Below are 25,865 nucleotides of genomic sequence, written 5' to 3'. Positions count from 1 at the left end.
TGATGCAACGGTATCACACTCGGCGCGTATTCGACAGGTCTCGGTGAGGGTATTGCTCATATATCCTGCTTCAGAATAGCCTAATGACTCGACAAGTGGAATTCTTGTTTATTGGTGTACTTAACAAAGGCGCGGTCATTTCCATTACCTTGCCCTGATCCATCTGTGTAGAACTTAAACTTCCTGTTGGATGAAGTACACTGTTACTGCAAATCTTTATTTATATTGCAGATTTCTCTGACAGCTGGATGGATGTGCAGCTTTGTACACATGAGGGCGAAACCATGTATTCTGGAACTGCGTTTGCGTAATTGTAGAACAGCCCATAGCGCAGCTGTTAATTCTATCTCTATATGCAATGAGTTCAGCTAGGATATTTTCTGACTCTTTAGAAGTTTTGTTAAAAGCACGTGAAATATTGATGGCAGACGGTTTTGGGATGCTAAGAAGATACTTTACTTTGCATTGGTTTGCACAGACTTATGATTTTGAACTCTTATGATTTTTTTCGACCACTGTTGTTATGCGAAATTTCTGTAGTTGTGGTTTCAATCCTCACTTGGTATCTTGTATCTGTCAAAGTTTGTACGTAGTTCTTAGTTTACGATTCTTGTGGTCCATTATATGCTGTATCCAGGTAGGACCTGGAACCCATGTTAGTCCGACATATTAGAGTGTGCTGCTGATTTTAATTCTACGTGCCTTCATTTCTTATCTAGGCTTATTTCTTAGTTTGGTAACTTTTCTAGGAATTATGAACGCTATGTATTTTGTCTTGGAAATGTGAAGCTTAATTTTACTTCAGCGATCATAGGAGAGCCCACTTATTTTGCTACAATGCTCTTTAATTTAGCCGCTTGTGCTCCCTCTTACAGGCCTACCAGCACCCACTCGTTAAAGTTGCTGAGAACTGTAGTTCGTTTCGGATGGCTGCATGAGCGTTTTCGGGGTTTTCCTCATGTGCAAAGTGTTCACGAGCCAGTTCCCCTTAAAAGTCCTCCACGAAGGCATTCCTCCCCTGAAGTACATAGCCCTCGAGTGCTTTGCCATAGTTAAATAAACCTAAACCTCCCTCTCATTTTGCCATATTATCAGTGTAGGCAATAACTGAGGTGTGGCCAGGCTTGTTAGAAAGTTAGATTCCGCAAGATAAGTCCAGTATATGAATTTTGTGGAAACTTCTATCTTGCATTCTACTGAAGGGGCCAGTGTCGTGTATTAACTGACTATTGTTCGTGGCTCAAGTAATTTTCGAAGGTGAAATAGATGTTGCTGGGCCATTTTTGTGTATCGCAGTGCATACAGAATAGCAGAGGAACAGAAATAAAACTTTATTTAAAAATGATTCAGTATATTTTGTACATGTGGTGCATAATTCACCTATGATGAAAATAGAGACCTCACACCTTGACGTCATAGATTTACCAAACTATTGATCAAATCTTGCAGATATCTATATCATTCTTTTGAGAACGCTTTTTTCAAATTTTTAAGGGTTCGGGGAGGAATTAAATCCCGTGCAGTTTGGCGATATAAGACATCTCATTAATGCTTTACCGAGATCCAATCTGGTGAGTAAAATAGCTAATCTATTCTAGGGATATCTTCTGCTTTCGAATATTCTGATACTAGAGATTCTTGAAGACGCTGGCCATTGGCAAAACCTCCAGGCCAAGAGCACCCCTAAGCAGCCTTACATGATATTACAAAACACCATCCATATGAATGTGACGAGTTGTAGAATCAAAAATATGCAGCATGGCGTGGCCTTATTTTTGATATCCCCAAATCATGAAACAGCTTTTATAAAAACGGGATGTTAATAGCAAAGCAAGCCAACTTATATGAATACAGTTCAGACTATATTTAGACTCGTCAGTACGGTCCCATTTCTCTTGACTCCTTTAAGCATAACAACAATCTCACCTTAAGAAGGTCCCTATGGAAGAAGAAGTGAGTGGAACACAAACTACTGGCTTTTTCGCATTAAGTGTAGCTTTCTGCAACCTTCGTACGAAAATTGAATTTTGGCTGGCTCGAGTTTCTGTAGCAACTTGAAGCTCTAAAAGTAGCTGACTCTTGTAGTCAAAGCTTGCAGTATTGCAGTCTAAAGCTGACTCTTGTAGTCAATCACTTCAGAGTTTCTTCGAGGTGGCATGGTGACAATAAAGGTCTTTGGATATAGTTACTACTCTTGGCTGCCCAGGCTGTTAGCTAACTGATTCACTGCTTAAAATACAGTCTCAGATTTTTTGACGTAGCGCTTTGGGGGTACATTCAGATCTCGAGAGAGCTCCATTACGTTTTGCTCTTTCAATTAATTGCAACTTTTACCCTTCTTACGGATATGCATATCACTTACCTGCGAGGTCTTTTTTCAGATTATGAAGGAATTGGGGAGGAATTTAAACCTATGCAGTTTGGCCGCATAAGGAATCTCATTAATGCTCTATCAGATTCCAATCTGGTGAGTAAAATAGCTAATTTATTAGAGTTACAACTTCTGCTTCCGAGTATTCTTATACTAGAGACTATTGAAGTCGCCGGACAGTGGCAAAACCTTTGGGCTAAGAGCACCTCTAAGCAGCCTTGCATGATATTAAAAATCATTGTTCATATGAGTGTGACGAGGTCTAGAATCAAAAATATGCAGCTCGGCTTAGCCGTTTTCTTTGATATTCTAAATGATCCTTTTGAGTCATAACTACTCGTAATTAATGCTGATCACTCTCAGAAAGCACATTAAATTCAAACAATTCTAAACACTAATTCTGGTAAACGTTTATTACCGGATACCTCTTCATATTTTTGATGATTTTTTGACTCCAAGTAAGACTCTAAGAAGCAGTGTTTGTAAGACGGTTATCGTCCAAACCAATGCCAAAACATATGTTAAAGAAGTAACAACAATAATAAATTAGCACCTATAGTATAATAAGAACTCACCTCATTTGCTCTTGGCTACGTTTGAAGGTTAGTGTCGGGTGACTGGGACACGTACAATTCTTTTATGTAATTCATGTAATCGCGGAATAGATCCTCCCTTCTTCCTCCCGGTACAGGTGACACTAATAAATTCCTCAAAGTAAGAATCGAAAATGTGATCCAATGACTGCCGAAGATCCCGCTTCCGAGGCTCCAGCTTAATATGGCTCGGCTCCACACACCCTCAGTGGTGCTAATATGGGAGCCAGTTTCGGAGTCTGTATATATCACGGAGTGATTCACTGGTAAATACTGGAAGCCTTGATTACCGAAGCAATCATAGGCCTTCCAGCAATCTGAGGTAATCGTGATTTCAGGTAAAAATTTTCGAGAAATCATGTCTAACAAAGACTCATCAATCTCCACAATCATATCAGAACTGCCAATTATTTAACTCTGCTTAGTCAAAATATATATCACTTCATATTACGATAATTTTATTTACTATACCGATCACAATAAATAAAATAAAATTTTTAAAAATCCTCATCTTAAGACTAAAGTTTCCCGTGATATTTTAAATATTCGGAATTTCATAGTATAACAGTTGCAAAAAACTATTTTACGAAAGAAATCATTTTTTCTTCTCCCAATCTTCTTTTGCATTGTTATTTGCACATAATTAAGTCTAATAGATAATAAAGTTTGCAAGCGGCAGTGGGTGCACTAGACAAACATATGACCTGAAATAGTGCAAAAGCGGTTTCAGGAAAAGCAAAGTTTTCAGTGCAAAAGCGGTTTGAAGCCCAAATTCGTTCAGAAAGATGCCTGATTTCTGCAAAGCCATAGAACAAGAATGTATGTCTCTGAAATATGTAATAAATCACCAATTAAAAAAATATATGTATTTTCATATCAATATTTCAAGCGATTTTCTTCCGAACAGGACACAATAGTTGCCTTACAAGCTCTGGCGAAATATTCCGCCTTAACATCTCAAATATCTGTGGATATAGGTTTGGTCATACAAAGCGATGAACTGGTCCGAGGCTTCAAACTGGATGAAAATAACAGGCTAGTGTCTCAGAGAGCCAAACTCCCGGTCTTACCAACTGTTGCTGAAATACAAGCTGTAGGAAATGGATGTGCTCTAGTGCAGGTAAGTTGATACTATTTCTGATGGGAATAAATTATGTCTTATTATTTAATCTCGCTCTATGAATTTTAAAATCTGAATTAAATAACACACTTTCTTAGTAAGATGGCTAACAAAACTATTTTTTTCTCTTTTTATTATTACCCTTTTATGTGTCAATTTTATTTATTAAATATCATGTTACTGTCACTTACACCACATAAAATTCAATTTAACAGCAAAATAACAAACTATTTAAAATCAACATATTTTGAGAATTCGCGATAGAGTGTTAGGGGCTGAAATACATACTTTTATATTGGCTGTATTATTTCTTTAAAAACTAGATGCTTGTGCATCCGGCCACCTAAAATAAACTTCTGGCCATTAAAACTGCAATACCAGGAATGAATAATCTGACGAACGTCAAAATCACATGAAAGGAAGAAGTTGTTGTTGTAGTTTTTTTCTTGTATTACATGGAACAATGGTTTCCAGAGCCTACTCCGAAGAGAGGGATATGCAAAGTTGTTGGGATATGCAAATGATTAGTATTTCAGCTCATTTAGACCACGAAGGAGGGAGAAATGACATCTGAAATACTGCATAAACGAAAAGTTATGTAGTGGATTTCTCATTCGGAAAGTGCTTTAAGATTGGATTTTGCTCAGAATATCGTGTTATACCTCGAATAAAAAGAGGAAATACTCACCAACGAGTTTCGAAATTCGAGAGAGGCGGTATCAATGCCTTTCGAAAGTGTAGTTTATCGCTCTGTAATATTGCCGGTCGCACTGGTCGACATTCAACTACTGTTATACGAATATGGAACCAATGGATTGCTGAGGGTCATACTGAACGGCATGCAAGATCTCAGCGCCCTCCCATGACTAATGTCAGATAGGACAGAGTTATTATATTATTAGGTCAGCAGTGCAAAACTGCACGACACCTCACGAAAAGTCTGAAAATGGACATGTTTGCAGTACGCCCAGTATCAGCTCGTAAGTTGCGTCGACTATCAGAAGGGCTTACTTTGGCTTCAGTAGGGTCATTACTTTGGCTTCCCTTGACAATGCAGCATAGAAAGAGGCAATGACTCTGGTGCACCGGACGACAAATCTAGGTACAGGAGTGGCGCAATGTCACCTTTTCAAATAAATCCCGGTTCTACATGCAGTATTCTGATGGCCGTATACGTGTCTGGAGTCTAGTTCGGATCGATGGGTACATTTTTGACATATTACGTCAAGTGCTTGTGCTCTATCTTTGAGGCCTCCAAACACCATGATGTTCCAACAAGAAAATGCCAGACCACATGCTGCACGTCGAGTTCTGACCTTCCTCGATACAAAGGTATTCGATTGTTGCCCTGGCCTGCTCGGTCTCCAGATCTGTCACCCACTGAAAACATCTGGCCATGGGTGGCTGAGAGACTGGCCCGCCACCTCTCTCCAGCTAATACGGTTGATGAAGTGTGGCATAGACTTGAAGAAGCAGGAATGAGTTGCCCATTTCTATCGTCCAAGCCCAGTTTGACTCCATACCTAATGGGGTAAGGACGTTTTAGCTGCCAAGGGTGGCAACTGTTTCTACTAATTTCGCGCCCCTGTTAACCTCCAAAATGCTGACAAATTTAATAATTTTGTCTTGTCATACTGTTTATATGCAATTCTACCTCTGTAACCATAACCTTCAGTTGTCTCACGTTCTTACAATGTACTACATGTAGTCTAGCCCTTGTATGGCCATGTTAACTTTTAAAATCCTAATAAACTCCCGGGGCGGCCTCATGGGGCTCCAGGGAGTTGTTGCCTCTATACAGTGGAGGACGCGGGGTATATGCCTGTTTACCTATGTTAGACACCAGGCGCCCCCGTCCTCCGTCACCTGTCACCTGTTTATGTGCAATAAATGTATTTTTTGTATTTGCTTTCCTTCATGGTGTTGCAATTTCATCGGCCAGCAATGTAGGTATTATAAAAAAAAATAGTAGAAACAAATATTCTTAAGAACAGTTTATTGCATTTAAATCGCTTAGTTTATTACTCAGTAACTTTCTTGACATAGCTCTAAGCTCTAAATGTAATCAATTTCCGAAGGACACAGTACTAAGCTCTTTATTTATATTTATTTATTTTTAATTCCATCGACGGGATTCAACAGGCTGAAAAAGCTCGTTATTTTTATTTATTTATTTATTTATTTTTAATTCCATCAACGGGATCCAACAAGCTGTAAAGCACCTAACCCAGTGGGCCAGTTGTTCCGTCGATGGCGAAAAGAAAGTAACTTTCTTGATTAAATTGGAAAGTACCTTAGGCTTTATTGAATGGCAACACACTGGCGCGTGTAAGTAAAAATATTTTGTTTCCGAACGTGGCAACACAATGCTTTCATAAATCCAAAATTTTTAAAAAAATTTAAAAATAAACATCGTACATTTTTCCACATGCAACAGTCTCGCGCGCTTATGATCAAAAATCTATTCTGTACAGTGTTGCCACTGCTCGCTTTCAAATCGTTGAGTTTGTTAGTTAAATATTCATTAAAATTTTACAAAACATGAAATAAGTAATAAACGAAATTCAAAATGAGGACTTCCATGAGCACACGTTTGGGTGGATGTCTGCATTTTTCAAAATTTGCTGTCTTGAGGTACCAGCGTTATTTCCACAATGCAAGAAACATACGTATATACATACAACCATGCAAATTCTTCCTTATTTAATTTCTTTAAATTTAAAACAAAGCGATAATATTTGGTGGCAACAATTTGAAAAGTGATACGCCGTTTATAGTGAACCAAGGCAAAATCCCATTTTCGAGTATTATTACATTCGTGCTAAAAAATAAACAACAAACGCTAAAAGGAAATATACGAATGTAAAAAGGGTACCGTATATACCCGCGTATAAGTCGAGATATTTTGTACAAAAAAAAGGCTTCAAAGTGGGGGGTCGACTTATACGCGGGGCCATAAAAAATTAAAAGAATCGGAAGTTCAAAAATTTCTTTATATAATGCAGTTGTTTTCTTCCCGCACTCAAATTGGACGACTTATCAAATAAGTCACTTTGTAGTAATTTCATGACTTAAATTATGTGACGAACTAATCACAGAGTTTCATACTTTAACTAGAGTAAGTTTCGATTAAACCAAAGAATTTTCGGCCCCCGAACAACCGATCAATATCGAGCAATAAAAAAGTTTCGCCAACACGCCAAGAAAAGAGAAATGCAGATAGTTTTTACGTACGTATAAGTTTTTATAATAGTTATTGTTTATTCAAAATTAAAAAAAATAGAATTCAAAATAAATTCAAAATTAAAAAAGTATAAATCATTTTAAAAATGTTGTATTAGCAACGAACTAGACAGCACGGAAGATGATGCTGTTTTTTAAAAGTGAAAATGACAACGAAGGCTCTAGTAGTGATCGTAACAATACAGAGTTCGAGACTGAAAATATGTATGATGACGAGCCAATGACGACAGAAGAGTTCTATGAAATGTTTGGCGAATCTGACCATGAATCGGACGTTGAAGGATTTTTATTTTGTTTATTTACCAAAGTATTTTTTATCGTATATTTACTTTTTTTTTCTCAGATGATTTTGAATAAATGTAGTACTTAAAAAAATTTTTTCGAAGTTTCTCGATCGATTTCGGAAGTGGGGGGTCGACTTATACGCAGGTTTCTTATTTTCTACGAATTTTTTATGTCGAAGTGGGGGGAGGGTCGACTTATACGCGGTATCGACTTATACGCGGGTATATACGGTAATTAAAACATGCAATTTAAATATGAAGTACAGGCTGCATTACCGAATGCAAATAAACGATAATATTTGGTACAGCATGAGCAATGCATGAAATATGCAAAAATTACTTTGCAATATGTAAAATTAGCATGAAAGGCAATCCCGAAGTCAGACCACTACGCCTTATAAAAGGACATGCTAGACCTATGAGTCAGTTCTCAAACAGCGATAGTTGTATATAATCCTAGATAGCCAAAGCGGAAAGTATGAGCCGACTACACAATTTGCATGATGAAATGCGTGACATGTCGGAGTGTCGGAATGCTGCAAGCTGGTGCAAGATCGCTGTTGCGAGAGAGCTGAATGTGCATCACAGTGTCATCAACAGGCTGTGTAATCGTTATCAAACGGATCAAAACCCGTCTAGAAGACACAGGAGTATATATGGTCTGGAGTATAGAGTATATATGGTCTAGACTCCGAAAGATTGTCACAACGGCAGACAATCGATTTCCTGTTGTCATGTGCAAGACGCCGTAGAATACCAAGAGCATGACAGCTGACGTCGCATCTCTCGGCTGCTAAAGGAAAGTGAATATTCCACTAAACTGTGCCGCGTCTACTGCATGAAAGGAGAACTGTATGAAGATTTGTGTTCCTTTTTACCCATCCTGTGTCAAAGCGCGGCTGATTGGGCCGGTGAACTTAGCAGTTGGACACTAGAGCAGTGGGGCTACGTACTTTAAAACGATTCACGAAAGGCAATGACATGGCGAGAGCTAGGGGCACGCTATCGGGCACCAAACATCGTCGAAAGAGACCTTTAAAGAGAAGGCTTACTTGCATGGGCTGAAAGAGCAATGACCGGCCGCACTGATTTTGCATGATTCCTGGTAGTTCCGTCACATTCGTCCGATATCGCGACGAAATTCTACACCCTCTTGTGCGTCCTTTCATGTCTGCAATGGGTACCGACGCGGTATTTGTAGACGCTAACGCCCGCCTGTATACAAGTCGAGTGGTGCGGAGTTATATGAAGAATGAAACCATTCCATATCTGCTGTGGCCTGCTAGATCACCGGACCTGCATTCCATACAGTATATATGGGACATGTTGGGAGGACGGATAGGAGATCGTAGTTTGCCGCCAGGCACCTTCCGTGAGCTCCGACATTCATTTTTACAGCAGTGGGTGCTACTGCCGCAATAAGCCATCAACGACAGTCCTTTCTGCCTCGCTGTTACCAAGCATGCATTTCAGCTACAGGTATCATACCCGTTATTAGCGTGATGTTGCCATTGCACATTCTTTCGACTCATTTAGTCTTTCGCGAGGTAATGGTCGTAATACATGTGTTGTATGTCTCTCCTGTATTGTTTGCTGTGTGCTCTATTAATGCCACACAAACCTTTTTGATCGGTTTAACGCATATCCTTTAAAATGTTTTTGCTTTATTCTACGTTTTGGCATTTTTGCTTATTTTTCTAATAGAAGTGTATAATTATTTATTTACTGAATTTTCTTTTTCAGTTTTCCTTGAGATACAATGTAAAAACTGTTCCGGGAAGTGAAGCTTTTGATCTCGATGTTAAAGTTGTTCGTCAAGGAAGCAGTAGCTGTAATACACCGCGTATTGAAATTTGCATGAGGTGAACTTCTTTATTATGAAAGTTAAGTGAAAGTTTATTGCTGTAATCTTTATTGTTAATATGACTTAATATGTGTTACTGCAGCACAAATATAATATTTTATTCACCATATTTTGGAATCAGGACAAGGATTATTTACACTATTTTCATAGGTATCTTGATTATATCACATTGATTTAGATATTTTTAACACTACATATTTAACTGATATAGCTTCATTCCGGATGGGAATACTATACATGCAATATAATATAAATTTATCATTTATTTTCTTTCTTTGAAGAAATCGTAGTCTGCAGAAAAATCTTACTTCTGTATAAAAAATATTTAAAAAAGTTGCATTTATGTTATTTCCTCACTCTTACAAGACCGTGGTAATGTTTCTAAGCACTTCTTCATATCGTCATTCCCAAGCGGAAAAAAATCAAGTTATTTACTATGAGATTATGCATTATGAAATGTCTTTTATGGAACCTTCTGCATTTCAGTAGAAAAATCTGAGTTTTGAACATTGGATATTTTTTTCACAAAGAATGATTCTGAAGTTTATATATATATATATATATATATATTCTAGGCACTTTCTGTATATTTACTATATATATATAATAAACGTAAAACGCCTAAAGTTAATATCAAATTGGAATCAAAGCAAGGCAATCCCTCAACAATATTAATATTTGCAACCGTGTATAAGAGGTTTAATACAATACCTAAAAAATCAAAATTAAAATAAGAATTCATAGTAGAACTCGAAAAATATAAATGTGAAAGAGAAGATATACAAAATTATAAAAATAAAAATTAATCTCCTTTTAATGAAACTCCAGAACTCATCAGAGGAAAATGAATTAAAGCTTCATAAAAGTCGATTAATATGTTTCGAAAATATTTTTCGTTCTCTTGGTTCATTTGAGATCAAAAAAGGTAAAATGATTCAAAATAATTTTCATTTCAGACATTAAAATTCATATAAAATCGAAACTTCGAATCTGAAATGTACCAGAATTTTTCCTACACACTTTCGAAACACATGGAGAAAAAAGAATAAAACATGCCAAATTGAACTACTCAAAAAAACCATTAAACTTAACATTATGCAAATTGACCATTCAAAAACACAAATAATTGGTCTAAAACCATTATATGCTATCCGAAATTCAAAAGCAATTACAAATAAAGAGCAAAATAAATATACATTAAACCAAATTGTCATTTAAACAAAACTCAAAAATTGGGTGGTCCCCGATTATGCTAAACTGAACTTTTAGTACTAAGAAAACGAAAAACTTTACATAGAGATTTCTATAAATAATAAAATCTAATCTGAGCCTTAAACATAGCGTGCTTCTTAAGTTTATTTTTAGATTAATTTATCAAGAAATTTTTATCAGCTGTTCTTCTAAGTACTTACTGCATTCTTGGAAACATTCACCTTTAAAGTTCAAGTAAAAATTGGAAATTTAGAAACTTCATTTGTGAGAAACAGCAACTTGGAAAGATTACGATCTTTAAGAATACTTTTTTCTGTCAATTGCGTCTTAAATCTAAGCCAGTTTTACATTATTTAAATGTTACTGCTTTGATACTAAGAACATTTTATAAACTGCATTCAGTAAAAAGAGAATTGTAAAATTACATTAAAATATAATGCATTATCATAAAATATTTTCAATTTTAGTAAAAATTATAACTTTAGCTAATTACATATGTTTGGTCTAATATAACAACCTCGGAGTTCTTATGTCTATACCTAATTAATATGAGTTTTATGCAATTATATCCTTCATTTTCATCAATATTCCTAAAACTAAAATTGTTTGAATTAATTTTATCATAAGCTCGATCAGCCATAGACTTCTGATCCATATCTTCATTTAAAAGGACAGTAGTTAATATTTTTTTTAATATTTAGGACAGTATTTTTTTGGTACTGAGTTAATTTTTTAAACGATTGCTGTAAAATGGTAGATCGAATCGGGTTCAATACCTGCATTGGACGTTTTGAGGTTTTCCCATGTATAACATACTACTATATACGATTCAGTTTTTCCTTATTAAATGATCACATGCCTTCCCTTCTGCAGATAATCGTAGCATTGCTTTGTCTTAATCTCAAGTATCCAAATCCAAAACAATGAAGATTTTTGTCTCTACATAGGTACAAGGCTACTGACGAAACGTCGAATATGGTCGTAGTTGCAGTAAAAATGGCATCAGGTTTCGTTCCAAGTGAATGGAGTCTTGATGTGGTAAGCTAAGTTTTGGGGACTGAATTCAAGGGTATATATGTAAAATTTGATTATTCTAAATGACTTTTTTAACTCTTCATAATTTTAATCAAATTGCATAGAGCTTTTGAAAAAAAAGGTCCATGTTATCTAACTTTTGAGTAGTTCTAAGAGACACATGGTTTCAATTTAAGAAATGAATCAAACCCTACGTTTATAAATTTTATTTTCTCCTTCTTAGGGCCAATTGTTTCTGTAGAGTAATTTCTATTTTAATCTTTAGCGGAATTACTAATCGAAATATTCTTAGAAAGCCCTTAAATTTTAATTTCGTACACTTTTACGAAAAGGTATAACTTGAATTAAACTGTCGTATCTAGAAACCCATTTATTTTACTTGATTCACTTTTTAAACTGTGATTAATAAAGAAGCTACCTTGGTCTGATATCAAAAGTCCAAGAGAATTATAGTCATGCAATCTTTCTAAAATATATACTTTATTAAAAAGAAAAAGCAATTTTTTTTTCTGTTAATCATATTAAATGTAAAGATATCATCTTTATAGAAAGTTATGTTTATTTTACAGTTGCAGTCAGACCAAACGATACGATTGAAACGTTATGAAGTGCAAGGCAATCTTGTTAATCTTTACTTTAATGAAGTAGGTATACATGTTTTTTCCTTTTCATTTGAGACGACTTTTGTGACTGGATAACAAAAATAAGTTTTGGAACAGCTTTTTTTCTATCTCAGTCTCCTGTTATATATACGCAAGATAAAAAAAAGTACGCACAGGATAATAAGACTCTAAAATATTATCAAAGTTTATATTTTGCAGTTATTTAAATAATTATTTTGGTTAAAAATCGAAATATTCTCAGAAAATCGAAATTCAAATCGAAATAATCTTAGATAAAGATCGAAATATTCTAAGATAAAAATATTTAAATCAAAATTAGAACTTAAATTAGCATTTGTTTTTAATTCTTCATTTTAATTTGGGTACTTCCCCTCACTATTATAAAAATAGTAATAACTCTTTATGAACTAAGTCCTTTCTAGATTAATCCTACGGTATGACTTTTATATAATGATGTGATGTTTTATATATATATTATATATATATATACTTGAATTTTGTAAATAAATTGAGAACAGTCCTTGTTGTTGACACATTTATTTGAATTTTGTAAATAAACTGAGAACACTAAGACAGGGCTCATTCTGCACAAGTGAACTCTTGGCAGGGATTTACAAAATAGATAATATCCTGTCGACTAGATGATATATTGTAGAAGCTGTAGATTTCGTAGATGTCGATTCATAATAAACTTGAAATCGAAGCAGATTAAATATTCATTTTAATTTCAACTGACATTTGCGTCGTGCCTATTTCCAGTGCCAATCGTGCCATGTTGTTGCGACAGGGAGAAACGAGCGCGGCAACGGAGGTAGAAGCAGAGTGAGTAGTTATCCAGTATTGAAGTTTATTAAGAAAAATCTTTTGGTTCAGAAAATTTAAGTTCCGAATTAGTTACTTCATCTCCGTTATGTAGGTCATATGATATGGATTAATCTAGAAATGACACAATCCAGAAAAAGTTATTTAGCAATTGCTACTTTTAGAATGGAGAAGATAAAACCCAAATTGAAATGAAGAATTAAGTGACATTGCTAATTTAAGTTGTAATTTTGATTAACACATTTTTTATCTTGCACACACACGCAGATGCACATATATATATATAATTTGACCATAAGCAGTTTATCGTGCGAAAGTTTTCTTTTTGTTTATTGTTGTCAAATATTTATTGATGTATGAATGGCACGTAAACTATGTTCAAATTCAATGGAATCCAATTTCAGAGAAGCCAAAATTAATCCCCATCCATTATAATATTTACAAAAGATGTAGATTTATTTATTACATGTTTCGCTTTTGATTAATGCTTTTCTAACTAGATATTAGTAGAATTTTAAATCTTTTGGAAGATGTGCAAGGAACCACAGTCTGTATTTTAAATTCCGATAGTTTACCTAAATGATTAGTGGGAAATATTGTAATACTTTGTAAAAGTGTATAAGTTTTCATAGCAGTTTGAAACTGGGATTTTGTTCAAGAATTTTCTTTTCTGATTTAATAGCAGATAGCACTGAAAAAAATCATTTGCAGCTTAGGGAGCTGTTCACCAATGCCTTTCTCATCGCAGTATGTTCTGGATGGGGAATGTAGAAGCTCTATGCGAGACAATTATACTGAGATTTGATTATACACTACCCATATGAATTTATTCTTGATCGATTCAATATCCAGATGTGCAAGGAAAAAAACAGCACTGTGAAAATTAACTCAGCATAGTGTTTGTATTGAGACTACTCGATTTATGCATTGTTTGTAAATAATGCAGAGACTCTTTTGATTTCTGCTGCATTTACAAACAATGCATAAATTAACTAAGTTATATAAAATGTGAATGCTAATAGATAATTTGACACCCAAACAAATTGTTTGATAGTCTACAAGTATGCTTTTTAGCGAATAAGATAAGAACATGAGAAATTGTGTAAGCTACCTTGTACGTATTTCAGAATGTACGCTTTATAAGTTTTTTTTTTTTTTTTTTTTGAATATTTTGGATGATTCAAAAGTCAGTCTACTTTAAAACATGAATAGGATCCAGTTTTCCTTATAAATACCTCTGTAAAGAAATCCTTCCCCGTTAGCCAGGTAACCCTCATTTGCTTTGCCATGGTTAAGTGTCAGCATACCAGCCAGCAGCTGAAAGGTAAGTGATTAGAATCCTGGCGAAGATGACGTTGATTTTTCATGGTTCATGAAAACAATGGCTTATAATCTTTGCAATTTAAGGAACTCAGTTAAATATAATCAGATGTTAAAAAGTGCATAAAAACAAGTAATAAATATGTAAAAATTACACGTGTATAAAGCATTCAAAACATTGGAAATAGGATAATATGGAATTATACAAATCTTGCGTAGTTAAAAATACTTTGAAATGAATTTATTAATTCAGTTTTTCTTCAAATGATCGATTTCAATTTTTTACAGCTTACAAATAAACTTAAATGCTTCAGCTTTAATATAAAGAATGAAATTGATGTTCAAGATGTAAAACCTGCAACTGTGAAGTTGTACGACTATTATCAACCTGGTGAGTTTAATACCTTTAAATATCTAATTCGCATAAATTTGTTTAAATATTTTTCTACCTTAAACTCATATAAAATTGATAAGAATGTTTTAAAAAAGCTTACAGAATGACGGATTAAAATAACGAAAATATAAATGCATTCATTAAAATACATTAGCTAATATAAGTACATACGTTGACCACAAACTAAAAGTAGCAAAAAAGCAGTATTCATTTAAATTATCCGATGCTTAGAGAAAAGTCGGATAAATTATTTGAAATTTAAAATATTGAAGGCATTAAGAATTTCAGCTAATTTATTGAAAATTTCTGAGAGGTTTAAATGATAAAAATAATCGAAATTAAAAACATTTATTTAGCAGAACTTAAATGCCTGTTGTTAATTCTATGTTAAAAGTTCTTGAAAGAATTCTACCAGTAAAGTTATTAATAGTACATTTACTTTCTGTATAAAATAATTATACAGTGAGTAAAATTATCGCTTTATTACCACAATATTTGAAATGGCAGAAGTAAATAATAAACGACGGAAATAGACGGTATGACATTTGGTATTTTTAATGTATCTTTCAAATTTTGTTAATTTTATATTTCTTAAAACGACAAGAGAACTTTCAGAATTCTAGAGTGGCAATAAGGTGATTAATAATGTAGCTGCTGGTTTTAACTGCGATATCATTGATATTTATACTTATTTTTCAGTGCAACAAAAGTAGTTCCAAATTTCATAGATGAAAAATATGAAACTATTTCTGATTAAATATAATACAAACTATTTTAAAAGAAGCTTATTTTTTTATAAATATTTCCCCATATTATTAAGTTAGCATGTAACTGTGTAGTGGAATTGTGGATTAACGCAATTTATGTCCCTGGCAGGACATGGTCTGTACATGTGGAAAACGTCATCGCTTTCACTTGAGTATTAGTGCACAGTGCAAATACAGGAATTCAAAAGATCGAAAGTAGAATATTCAGTTAGATAATGGATAGGAGGGGATTTCCCAGTTCAGTAATTTTAATTCAGATCTCTCGAGCCACATACTGTCTTGAATTGTCTTGGAAAGAACTAGACTGTATCATATCATGACTGCTTCTGTAGAACATCAAGTAACCTAGCAAGAATTTGAGAGCACCATTGGTCGCGGGCGTATCTCCAAAAAGTTATCGGCAGGACAGGTTAATTTTTCATAATGCTCTATTTAATTTTTAAGAAATAATTACGCTACAATTACGAGAATTAATTACTACGCATGACTCTCAACACAGCATCGAATTAAAAAGATGAATTCTTGTTTCATATGAACACGAAACGATTTTACCAGATGGTGAACAGATAGACCGAGTTGCCGAAACTTGATTGTCATGCTAAATATGCATAGTGGTGTTTGCTGTACGCTCTCTAAGTTTCAGTTCTGTACCAGTCAGTGTACGACGAACGAGAAGCTGCAAAATCCAACGTCACACGGCATATTAAACCAATTTCTCTACAGAATTCAGAGTTTGACCACGGAAATACGTAAATCAATAATCTATTTAAATTTTCTCATATTCTTAAAGAATGTGGTGTCGACACACTTGGATAAATTCGTCTTAGAATTTATGTTTAAATGCTACGTTTTATCCGAATTCGTTTTTGAGTTACCTTACGTCTTCTCTTATGCACATCTAAAATCAAAATTTATAAAGTACTAGCGGGCTGCGGCTAAAGCAAAATTTATAAGTTCTATATACACCTGAAAAGAAAATAAACAAAAATTTCAATATGAATTAAATCAGTTCATTCCTTCCAAACAAAGACCAATTTGTAAATATTTTTTGTTGCCAAATCAAGAAACAAAAATTCTTGATACTTCAAGTTAATGCATATATTTATGACGTATTGATTTACATTTAATGCAAAATAATAACTTTTTCTCAACATCAATAAAAGAATTAACATGGCAATAACATATCGTGTCGATTATCCTAACCTGAAACAAAAAAGTTGCCAGCAGCAACTATTTATTTAAAATACTGACATTAACGAAAAGTTTTCAACACACAATGACGCCACATGCAATCACGTGCTTTCTTCTGCGTCAGAATATGACATTGTAGAGTAGTTGGTAATTTTTGATATTGGAGACGTGAAAAATGCGCAGTGCCCTCGCCGGGACTCAAACCTGAACCTCTCTAAAACGCGCCGAGTGTGCTAACCGTTATACCACGAAGGCATGCATAAAGGAGGGAGAAAATACCTTATATATTCCCTTTTTAAAGGGTGACTAGGGATGAGGGAACCCATTCGCCAAATCTTGGTGGTGAAAAATCATTATCCACTTATCCACCACATTTTATTTCGGACGCCACCTAAAGACATTAGGTTATTTTTATGCGGGAGCAGTGTCCTCGCCGAGACTCGAACCTAGACCTATCGAATACGCACCGAATGTGCCAACCGTTACACCACGAAGGCATGCAGAAAGGAGGGAGGAAATAAGATAATAATAATATGTTTGATGTTTGGCAATGTTACTTATATTTCAACTTTTGTAAAACTTAACAAAATTTTCAAACAAACTCTACGATTTGAAAAAGAGCAGTGGCAACACTTTTCGAAATAAAGCAGATTTTTATCTCCAGCGTGCGCTACTGTTGCCATTCGGAAAATGAGGGCGAAAAATTAGCGTTTTCAGAGCTTTTAATTAATATTTCGGCTGATTAAAGTCCTACGAAAATGAGAATGGTCAAAATGGCTTCTTATGAAATTTTGGAAATCCGGGAATACCTCTCTCGAAACTCAACTCTCCGCCGTTCTGCTGGAGATGATGCCTCAAACAAACAAATAGATAGACGCTCACAGATTTTAGTAGTACAGATTCCGTTGAAAAATCACACTGTTAACTCTGAAAAGGCAGAAATTTTCCGACAATCAAATTAATGTGTTCTTTGATATCTCGATTATGTAAGTGATGAATAATAACCGGAATATGCAATGTTCGCATCTCATTTTACTGAAGTATATTATTTTTATCACTTGAATTTATTTTCCTTTTGAAACACTATTCCTAAATTTAGATAGTTTATAGCAAATTTAATATTATAAATAAATGATTGAATACTAATCTAAATTTAGCTTAAACTGTTACAGACTGAATGCAGCTGAGATCTGCTATACGTTATTCGATGATATCCTTTTAGAATTATATACAGATAATTTCCAGTTTATTTAATAACACTTATGGCTTTGAGCCATAATTCTAATGGTTTGGAGATCCGCCCATTTTAAATCTACCACGTTAGGGTTTCCAAATACTATTTATGCAGAAGAGAAATGTTATTTATTCAATATTTTGATTTTGATTGTTTCTTAAAGCTGCTACTAAAGATATTATAGAAAGACCTTAGTTAGCCCAAATAGGTTCAAAAATAAAGATCGTATCAAAAAATACTAGTAATATTGATATCATTATGATCTCGTCGGCAAAAGCTTAGCAGTGATGGTACTAGGCAGGTGAGTACTAAGTATTTGAGGCAGGTGATGACAGTGGTATCACAGTATCATTCCAAATTGAAAAGTGTACAGATTAATTTAGCATTTTAGATTCATTGTTTTATTTCAGAAAGAAACGAATTACATTGGACTAAGTAATTAAGAATTTTCCTAAGTAACGTATGATCAATTATACAAAAACGTACTGTAGGTTTTAAACATTTAACTTAATAAATAATACTATACATACTAGTTCAATAGGTTTTTCTGTTTATTTCCATAAGAATTCAAAATACGTTTTCGTGTTTTCTGAATTTCGTGTAATGGAATATTTCGTTCAATTTTAAATGTGTTTATAATGGGAAAGAATATTGTCTTGTATAATCCTTTCACGTTATCTAAGAAGGTTTCATTTAAACACTGACCACTCAATTTAATAAACGATTTCTAGCAATGAAGTCTCTTAAATATTCAAATATTAGTACAGCATCGTCTTGAGCTCTTTTAAACTTTAATTTATGCTCTTTTAAAGGCATTACATTTACTGCTAATTTTAAAAGAAGCTAACTAATGTAGTTTAAAGTACACTTTTTACTAGCAAGGTACTATATATCAATCAAGACATGTTAATCTACTTATGTCTGATAGGATTAAGAATAATAAATTGAATTTCACCATTCTAAAGGTTATTTACACATTCTTCATTTTAGAACTTGAAGTGACAAAGGAATACGTTATCCCTCCTGATTGTGTCGCTCCTAATTTACCAGAATTGCCAGAACTATTGACAAGCACTCTTGCGGAAGAACTCTTGCCTACATTCGACGATGAGCTCTTATCTACACTGGGTAGTACTTCTCTTCCTGATGAACCTGATACTGGTATCACAAATGTTTTCAGTAATTCTACGGTCATACCACATATCATTCAGATTGTAGACAAAAGCGCCCATGCAGAAGAGTTATCTGATGATGCAAAGCATCAAAGCGCCCATGCAGAAGAATTATCTGATGATGCTAGCTCTTTTCAGACAATAGAAAATGCTAATCACCTTGCCAACTTTGTAGATTTAACAGATGATCCGGATTTTCCAGATGGTATTGAGGGAAATTTACCTATTTCGATACTACCTCCAATCCAGAGTATTTCGGAACTAAACGGTAATACATGATTTGCATTGCAAAATAAAATTTTTCTTAACCTATTCATTTTTGTGCTATAATCACGTTTATTAAAAATAAATAATTCTGAAAGTATTTGGCTGATTTTTAATACAAACACTATATATAATGAAATAAAAAAATTTATTGCAAATTATTCTTAAGAATATGAGGTTTCTTGTGCTACTATCATTCTAGCATATTATATGAAGCTGTTTTCTTAATGTTTTTAAAGATTGTTTTGTGCGTTATTGAAAAATAAATTACATAATTAAAAATAAAAAGTGTATTTGACTGTATGACTATATAATTTTTAATTAAAGGAAGAATTTCAGTAAGAAAAATATTCATTAGTGTGGTCTTGAAGAAAGTACTTAAATAGCAAATTATAGTATAATTATTAAATCTCATTTTCTAAAATGTTAAGCTTTAATGTTCAAATACATTACTTTATTTTCAAACAGAGATAGAATTTTCATTTAGAATTAAATACAATTCATAGTGAAAAGCACGAAGTTTGAAAAACTTTTCTTTTAATAAAGGTAATAAAAGCGCTGTGAAGCAATTTAGGTAGTTTAGATAAAAACTGATCGGTAAGATTAATAACAATTTAATGTTTTCACATTAAGAATTTTTTTAATGTTTTCACATTAATAATTAAGAATTTTAGCTTTACTTTTGCTTTCGTCATCTCCTACCAAAATTAAATTAATTAAAGTATAAATAAGCCCAACGTTCTTAAGTTTAAAGAGAGAGGCTTTTGGTAGTGTTTGCTGATAGTCACAGTGCTTCACTTACCAACTGGTTGACCTTAATCTATCGGCTTAAACTTCGGCTAGCGGCTTTCGCTTCATAAATATTTAGGGCCGAGCCAAGTTTAATAAGCCTCGTTGAATTTATATTTTGGGTTCAATTTGAATTTGAAAGTATGCTTTGAATTACTCGCAAGCAGCGGCATTTTATTTCTGTTATGCAACCGTCAGGTTGACGTGTTAATGAACAGTTTTTATTTTAAACCTATACTTTAAGTAATAATACGTTTTGTTAGAAGGCAGACAGAACAATACGTCGCCTGACAGTTTGTACTGTTCTACAAGTGTTTCCACTTTAAAGTATTGAACAACCATTTAATTTGTCTGAGATAGTAATTTTTATTCAGCTATTGTATATAACTTGTATTTTGAGTACACGTACTAAATTATTTTATTATGTAGGATATTTCTGTATATTAATTTAATCAAATCTTATAAGTTTACACAATTATAACTAAGATTGCACTATTAACTAAGATTAATAGATTACTGTGTATTTTTAGATGAAACAGCTGTTTTGGATTGTCCTGTTTGCATGAATAAATTTCCTGCGAATTTCACAGATATATATTGCACCTCAGCATTTGGTAAGATTTTATCTGATTACCAAAAGTTTACATAATTTGTGAAGCAGCCTCGTTAATAAAATAATAATAAGATAATGGCCATTAAATTATTAAAAAAGCTTTCTCCAAGGTAACAAAAATTTAATACAGCATTTTAAAATATTTTTTAATTTATTCTATTCCATTATCATTCAATAACATGCCATAGAGAGGCAGTAAAAGGAAGTATATCTGTAAATATCACATCGTAAGAGTTTAAGAAAATGTTTAAGAATAATAATAGTTTAAGAAAGCGTCAAGATTCGAATTGTTGAGAAAAACTGCAAATACACTCGCGCTCAAAAATAAGCGACAAACGATAAAAGAAAAGAGAAGAATATAAAAAGGGGAATTAAATAATTTACATATGAGGTAGTGTTTGTATCACCAAATGCAAATAAGCAACCAAAATTAGCATAAAACGCAATCCCGCTATCACACCATAACGCCTTAAAAAGGGGCATACCAAGCCTATGCGTCAGTTCGCAAGCAGTGATAGTTCTGTATAATTCGAGATAGCCAAAGAGCATAAGCTGAAGACACCGTTTACACGATAAAATGGGAATGCCATCACAGAAGAGGAGGCTTACTTGTATGGGCTGGTACAGCAACGAATGGTCGCACGGACCTCTGCGTGATTCCTGCAAGTTCCGTCATAGTCATCCAATACCGCGACGAAATTTACACCCTCTTGCGCGTCCTTTATCGCTGCAATGGGTACCGATGCGGTATTCATGGACAATGACGCTCGCCCGCACAGAACTCGAGTGGTGCAAAATTATTTGAAAAGTGAAACCATTCCTTATCTGCTGTGGCCTACCAAATCACCGGACCTGAATCCCATAGAGCATGTGCGGGACATGTCGGGACAACGAATAGCAGATGCTACTCCAGGCACCCGCCACGTGCTCCGACATGCATTACTACAGGCATGGGCGCTACTGCCACAACAAGCGATTAGCGACACTATTGCAACTTGCCTCGCCGCTGTCAAGCATGCATTTCCGCTAGAGGGTATCATACCCGTTATTAGTGTGATGTTTCCAATGCACATGCTTCCGACCCATTTGGTCTTTCGCGATGTGATGATCCTAATACATGTATTTTTGGATGTCTTTCGTTTATTATTTACTATGTGGTCTAGTAATGCCACACCAACCTCTTGAATGAATTTGACCCCCCATATCCATTAAATAGTTTTTGTTTTATTCCGTGTTTTCCCTTTGTTGCTATTTTTTGAGCAGCAGTGTAGAAATAATTTGATTTAAAAATTTAAAACAAAATTTTGCCTTTAATAATATAGAAATAAATTTTAATTCAGTTACTGGATCTCCTTCATCAACATTCTTTTTTCAAAGTGCAAGGTGCGGTGATCTTTAAGCCACCGGATAAAAAAACAATCTAAGTAAATAGATTTTTTTTTATGAAAAACAAATACGTATTTACTGAAAACACGTATTTATTGAATTTACTGCAAATGAGGAAATTCTGCTTTTTTTTTTTTTTTTTTTTTTTCTTCCCTGTTTTATTTCATTCACAATTTATAAGCCAGGGAGAATGTACAGTTTATCCATAAGAATGAGAAATCTCTGCATAAAACAATGCAACAGTCATCAAAAGCCTAATATCTTAATAATAATCAAAAGGCTAATAAAGGAAATTTACTATAATTACTCTGTAATGAAAAAAATTTCAAGTACAGGAAATAGATACAACATATATCACATAATGTTTTAGTCTGAAATTAGAAATATGTACTTTTTATTACTAAATAGTGTTTGTTCACTGTTACACAAACTGAGTTAAGAAAGATCACTAGCTTACATACATTTCATATTTTTTTGTTACCTTTCACAAGATTTTGCTTTTTTATTTATGCTTATGAGTCACATTATATGTGAAGACATGTTAACTTGACATATCATCACGTATAGTGTGACTTTTGCCAAATGATATGCGGTGATATTTTATTCGTTTTTATGACGTGTTTATGTAAATGCACATATTTTTGCTATAACATATTATTGATATGTTAAAATATTTTAATGAAAACCTACATACTAATTTTCTACCTCTAACACAAGAACACCTCTCGATAAAAAGTTTATAGTTTGCTATTGCCATAGAAACGAACTCTAACCCGTTTCGTCGTAAAAGGGTTGTGAAAAAATGTATTCAAATTTGCCATCTTAGCGCACTAACTAATGAACTGGCGATATACTTGTACTTGTTATAATACTTGTTATAATAATGTTTGGCTCTTTTCTCGTCGAACATTCGCTAAAAGCAATATGACAGTAAAATTATGATCTGGTCATATTTGAAATGTGTAACGTAAGTTACTATAAGAACCGTCTCCAATTAGACCTGTTGATGAAGTTTAGTGCTGTGATAGACAGCACTATTTACAGTGGTGTTATATGTTCTTGAATGCGTCTTTGCGTTGCTTGAATGTTCTATATATGTTCTTGAATTAAATTAGATGAATGTATAATACGTTTATTCCAATATCATGTTTTTATGGTAAGCCGATAAATATGTCATATACATTCATCTACATTAATGCAAAGCCAACCAAATGTTTTCACAGAAGAATTTTGAAGACTAGGGAAAAAGGTAATCAAAGGATTTCTATCGTGATCACCTTAAAGAATGTGACTACTAGTGATATTCAGCGTTTATTTTACATTCTCTGATATACTGTTTACTTTTAGAAGTGATTACCGTAAGATGTTCCTCTGCATTTTTTTCTGAAATATTATTTATTATATATTTATTTCTGAAATGCTGCGTTGCTGCAACTGTTCCCAACAAATAGCTAAAAATTAAAGTTACAGATTTGAAAGAAACTCGAGTGTTCCATAAGGAAAACTCGAATGTTTCTCCTTTCATTCCACTCAATTTCGGTTTTATACTCAGTTGGTTGCATAATTTTTCAGTATTTTACATTTTTTATATAGAATTTCATTGATTAATTTATTATCATATAATTATCCTTCGTCAAAATATCTTCTTTTAGGAAAGTTTTCTCCGCGTGTTTGCATTCTAAATGTTTTTAAAAGATGATCTATTGAATACTCTTCCAGATGATTTAATTTTTACGATATATTTCCAGGTATGAAATGCAGCTAAAGTAAAATAAATAAATAAAAAATTTGAAAGCTTTCAAATTTTATATTACGCCCAAAGGGCGTTTTTTTTTTTTTTTTTTTTTTTTTTTTTTTTCCATGAGAGATTCAAGATGGGATTTTAAAAGTGATACAGACATTCAAAGTCATTCGACTCCATTGAACACTCCATTGAACAGATATCCATTGAATACTCTATTGAACAGATATCTAGATTCCATAGGAAGAAAAAAGGCAGAGTTACTGTGGATTGCCCAGATGTTGAAACGAATAACAAATATATGGGGGGACGTAGATTTGTTGGATAGCCACGTAGGAAGATACAAAATAACTCTGAGATAAAGAAAGTGATATATGATACTTTTTTACCACTTCTTAAAACTTGCGGTTATAAATGCATGGTTGCTGTACAAAAAAGTGTCTCTACACAATGGAGCCAACCCCAAGGATTTGCTAAACCTGGCCGCCTTTTGGGTTGAGCTATCCGTTGGACTGTACGAAATGGGTGAACGTTCGCTTCCTAAGCGTGGAAGGCCTAGCGGTCTTTCACAAAATGATTACAATGTGAAAAGGTCCTGCATCAAACATTCCTCCAACTTGCGTCCGACAGGATAAAATTCAACATGTTCTCATATAGAACAAAAAATCGTACTTGTTGTAAAAGGAAAAACTGCAAATTACAAATATTTATTGGATGTGAAAAATTCACTGTAGCATCATGTCTAAATAAGGATAGAAATTGTTTCAAAGTTTTCATACAACATAAACTGCACAATAAATGTACATGTACAAAATATTTCATATGTCATTTTTATTTAAATTTTCATTGCAATTTTAATTTTTATAAAGTCTGAACATGATTAATTAGAATTACGTTTCAATAAAATTTTAACTAAAGTCATTATCTTCTAAAAACAATAGATAATTAAATATTTTATGCCAATATTTATTAATTATATAATTGTTAATAATTTTTTATGTGGTTTACATTTTAGAACTAAATGCATGACGATCCATATATGCATCAAACCTAAAATTTTAAAAAAGAGAACAATAAAAATGTTAAATCATTTTTTTAATATTTTTCAATAATTATTTAAACCATGACCATAATGAAAAAAAAAATGTTTGATAAAATATAAAAAATCATGCATTGAAGGGTTAAGGGCTTGAAAAAGGCCCATGTCAGGGAGTCTCCCTCTCTCGTGTACTGTATATATCACTAAATACAGTCCGGGTAAGTTTTCTGCTATATTAGAATTTCACTCTCTTTTACTGCAGTTCGTAATTTCAGCATATTAGCATAACATTATAAGTAAACGCGAGAGAAAATTCTCAATAATGATTATTTCAACAGATCAAAAAAAAAATGTCTGAAGCAAATTAAAGAATGCTCATAAGAAGTCAACATCACAATATATATCTGCAACAAATACACAGATTCATACATTTGGTTTGTGATTACTTCTCTTATTTACGGTAAAATCTTAAGGTTCTGTAGATAATGGATTATCCCAATATTCTTTACAAAGCATTTCACAGTATTGAAAGAAAATTCTTCTTAATTAAATCATCTGCATTATCTTAAGACCAAACCATTTCTCACGTTAAAATTCTTAGGAATTTTTTGTCTCAGTGGATTATATTTACTCCTCTAAGTTACGATATTTTGTTTCTTCTGGAACTTGAGGTGTCTTCTAGCACATTTTGTAATTTTACACTGTAGACCAGCGGTTCTCAACTTTTCGACTAATGCGCACCATCTAAACAAAAATAGAAAAACTTTAGTACCACCACTACAATTTAT

The 25,865-nt window shown here is 33.4% G+C and overlaps 1 protein-coding gene across 1 annotated transcript in view; it reads left to right on the top strand.

Annotated features, from left to right (window-relative positions):
* Positions 1–25,865, top strand: part of LOC118203410 (alpha-2-macroglobulin-like) — a 173,550-nt gene that overhangs the window by 141,279 nt on the left and 6,406 nt on the right. The window contains exons 27-33 of the mRNA XM_085825517.1: positions 3,872–4,084; positions 9,355–9,473; positions 11,635–11,725; positions 12,292–12,366; positions 14,776–14,878; positions 19,064–19,513; positions 20,829–20,912. Of these exons, the coding sequence (XP_085681643.1) occupies positions 3,872–4,084; positions 9,355–9,473; positions 11,635–11,725; positions 12,292–12,366; positions 14,776–14,878; positions 19,064–19,513; positions 20,829–20,912 (1,135 nt within the window). The remainder of the gene's footprint in view (positions 1–3,871; positions 4,085–9,354; positions 9,474–11,634; positions 11,726–12,291; positions 12,367–14,775; positions 14,879–19,063; positions 19,514–20,828; positions 20,913–25,865) is intronic.

The sequence above is a fragment of the Stegodyphus dumicola genome, chromosome 10, assembly GCF_044657685.1.
Source record: "Stegodyphus dumicola isolate Sdum_Otavi_A_Nest chromosome 10, ASM4465768v1".
In the NCBI taxonomy this organism is placed as follows: domain Eukaryota; kingdom Metazoa; phylum Arthropoda; class Arachnida; order Araneae; family Eresidae; genus Stegodyphus; species Stegodyphus dumicola.
The sequence above is the reverse complement of the archived record's forward strand: the minus strand, read 5'-3'. Positions and strand labels throughout refer to the sequence as shown.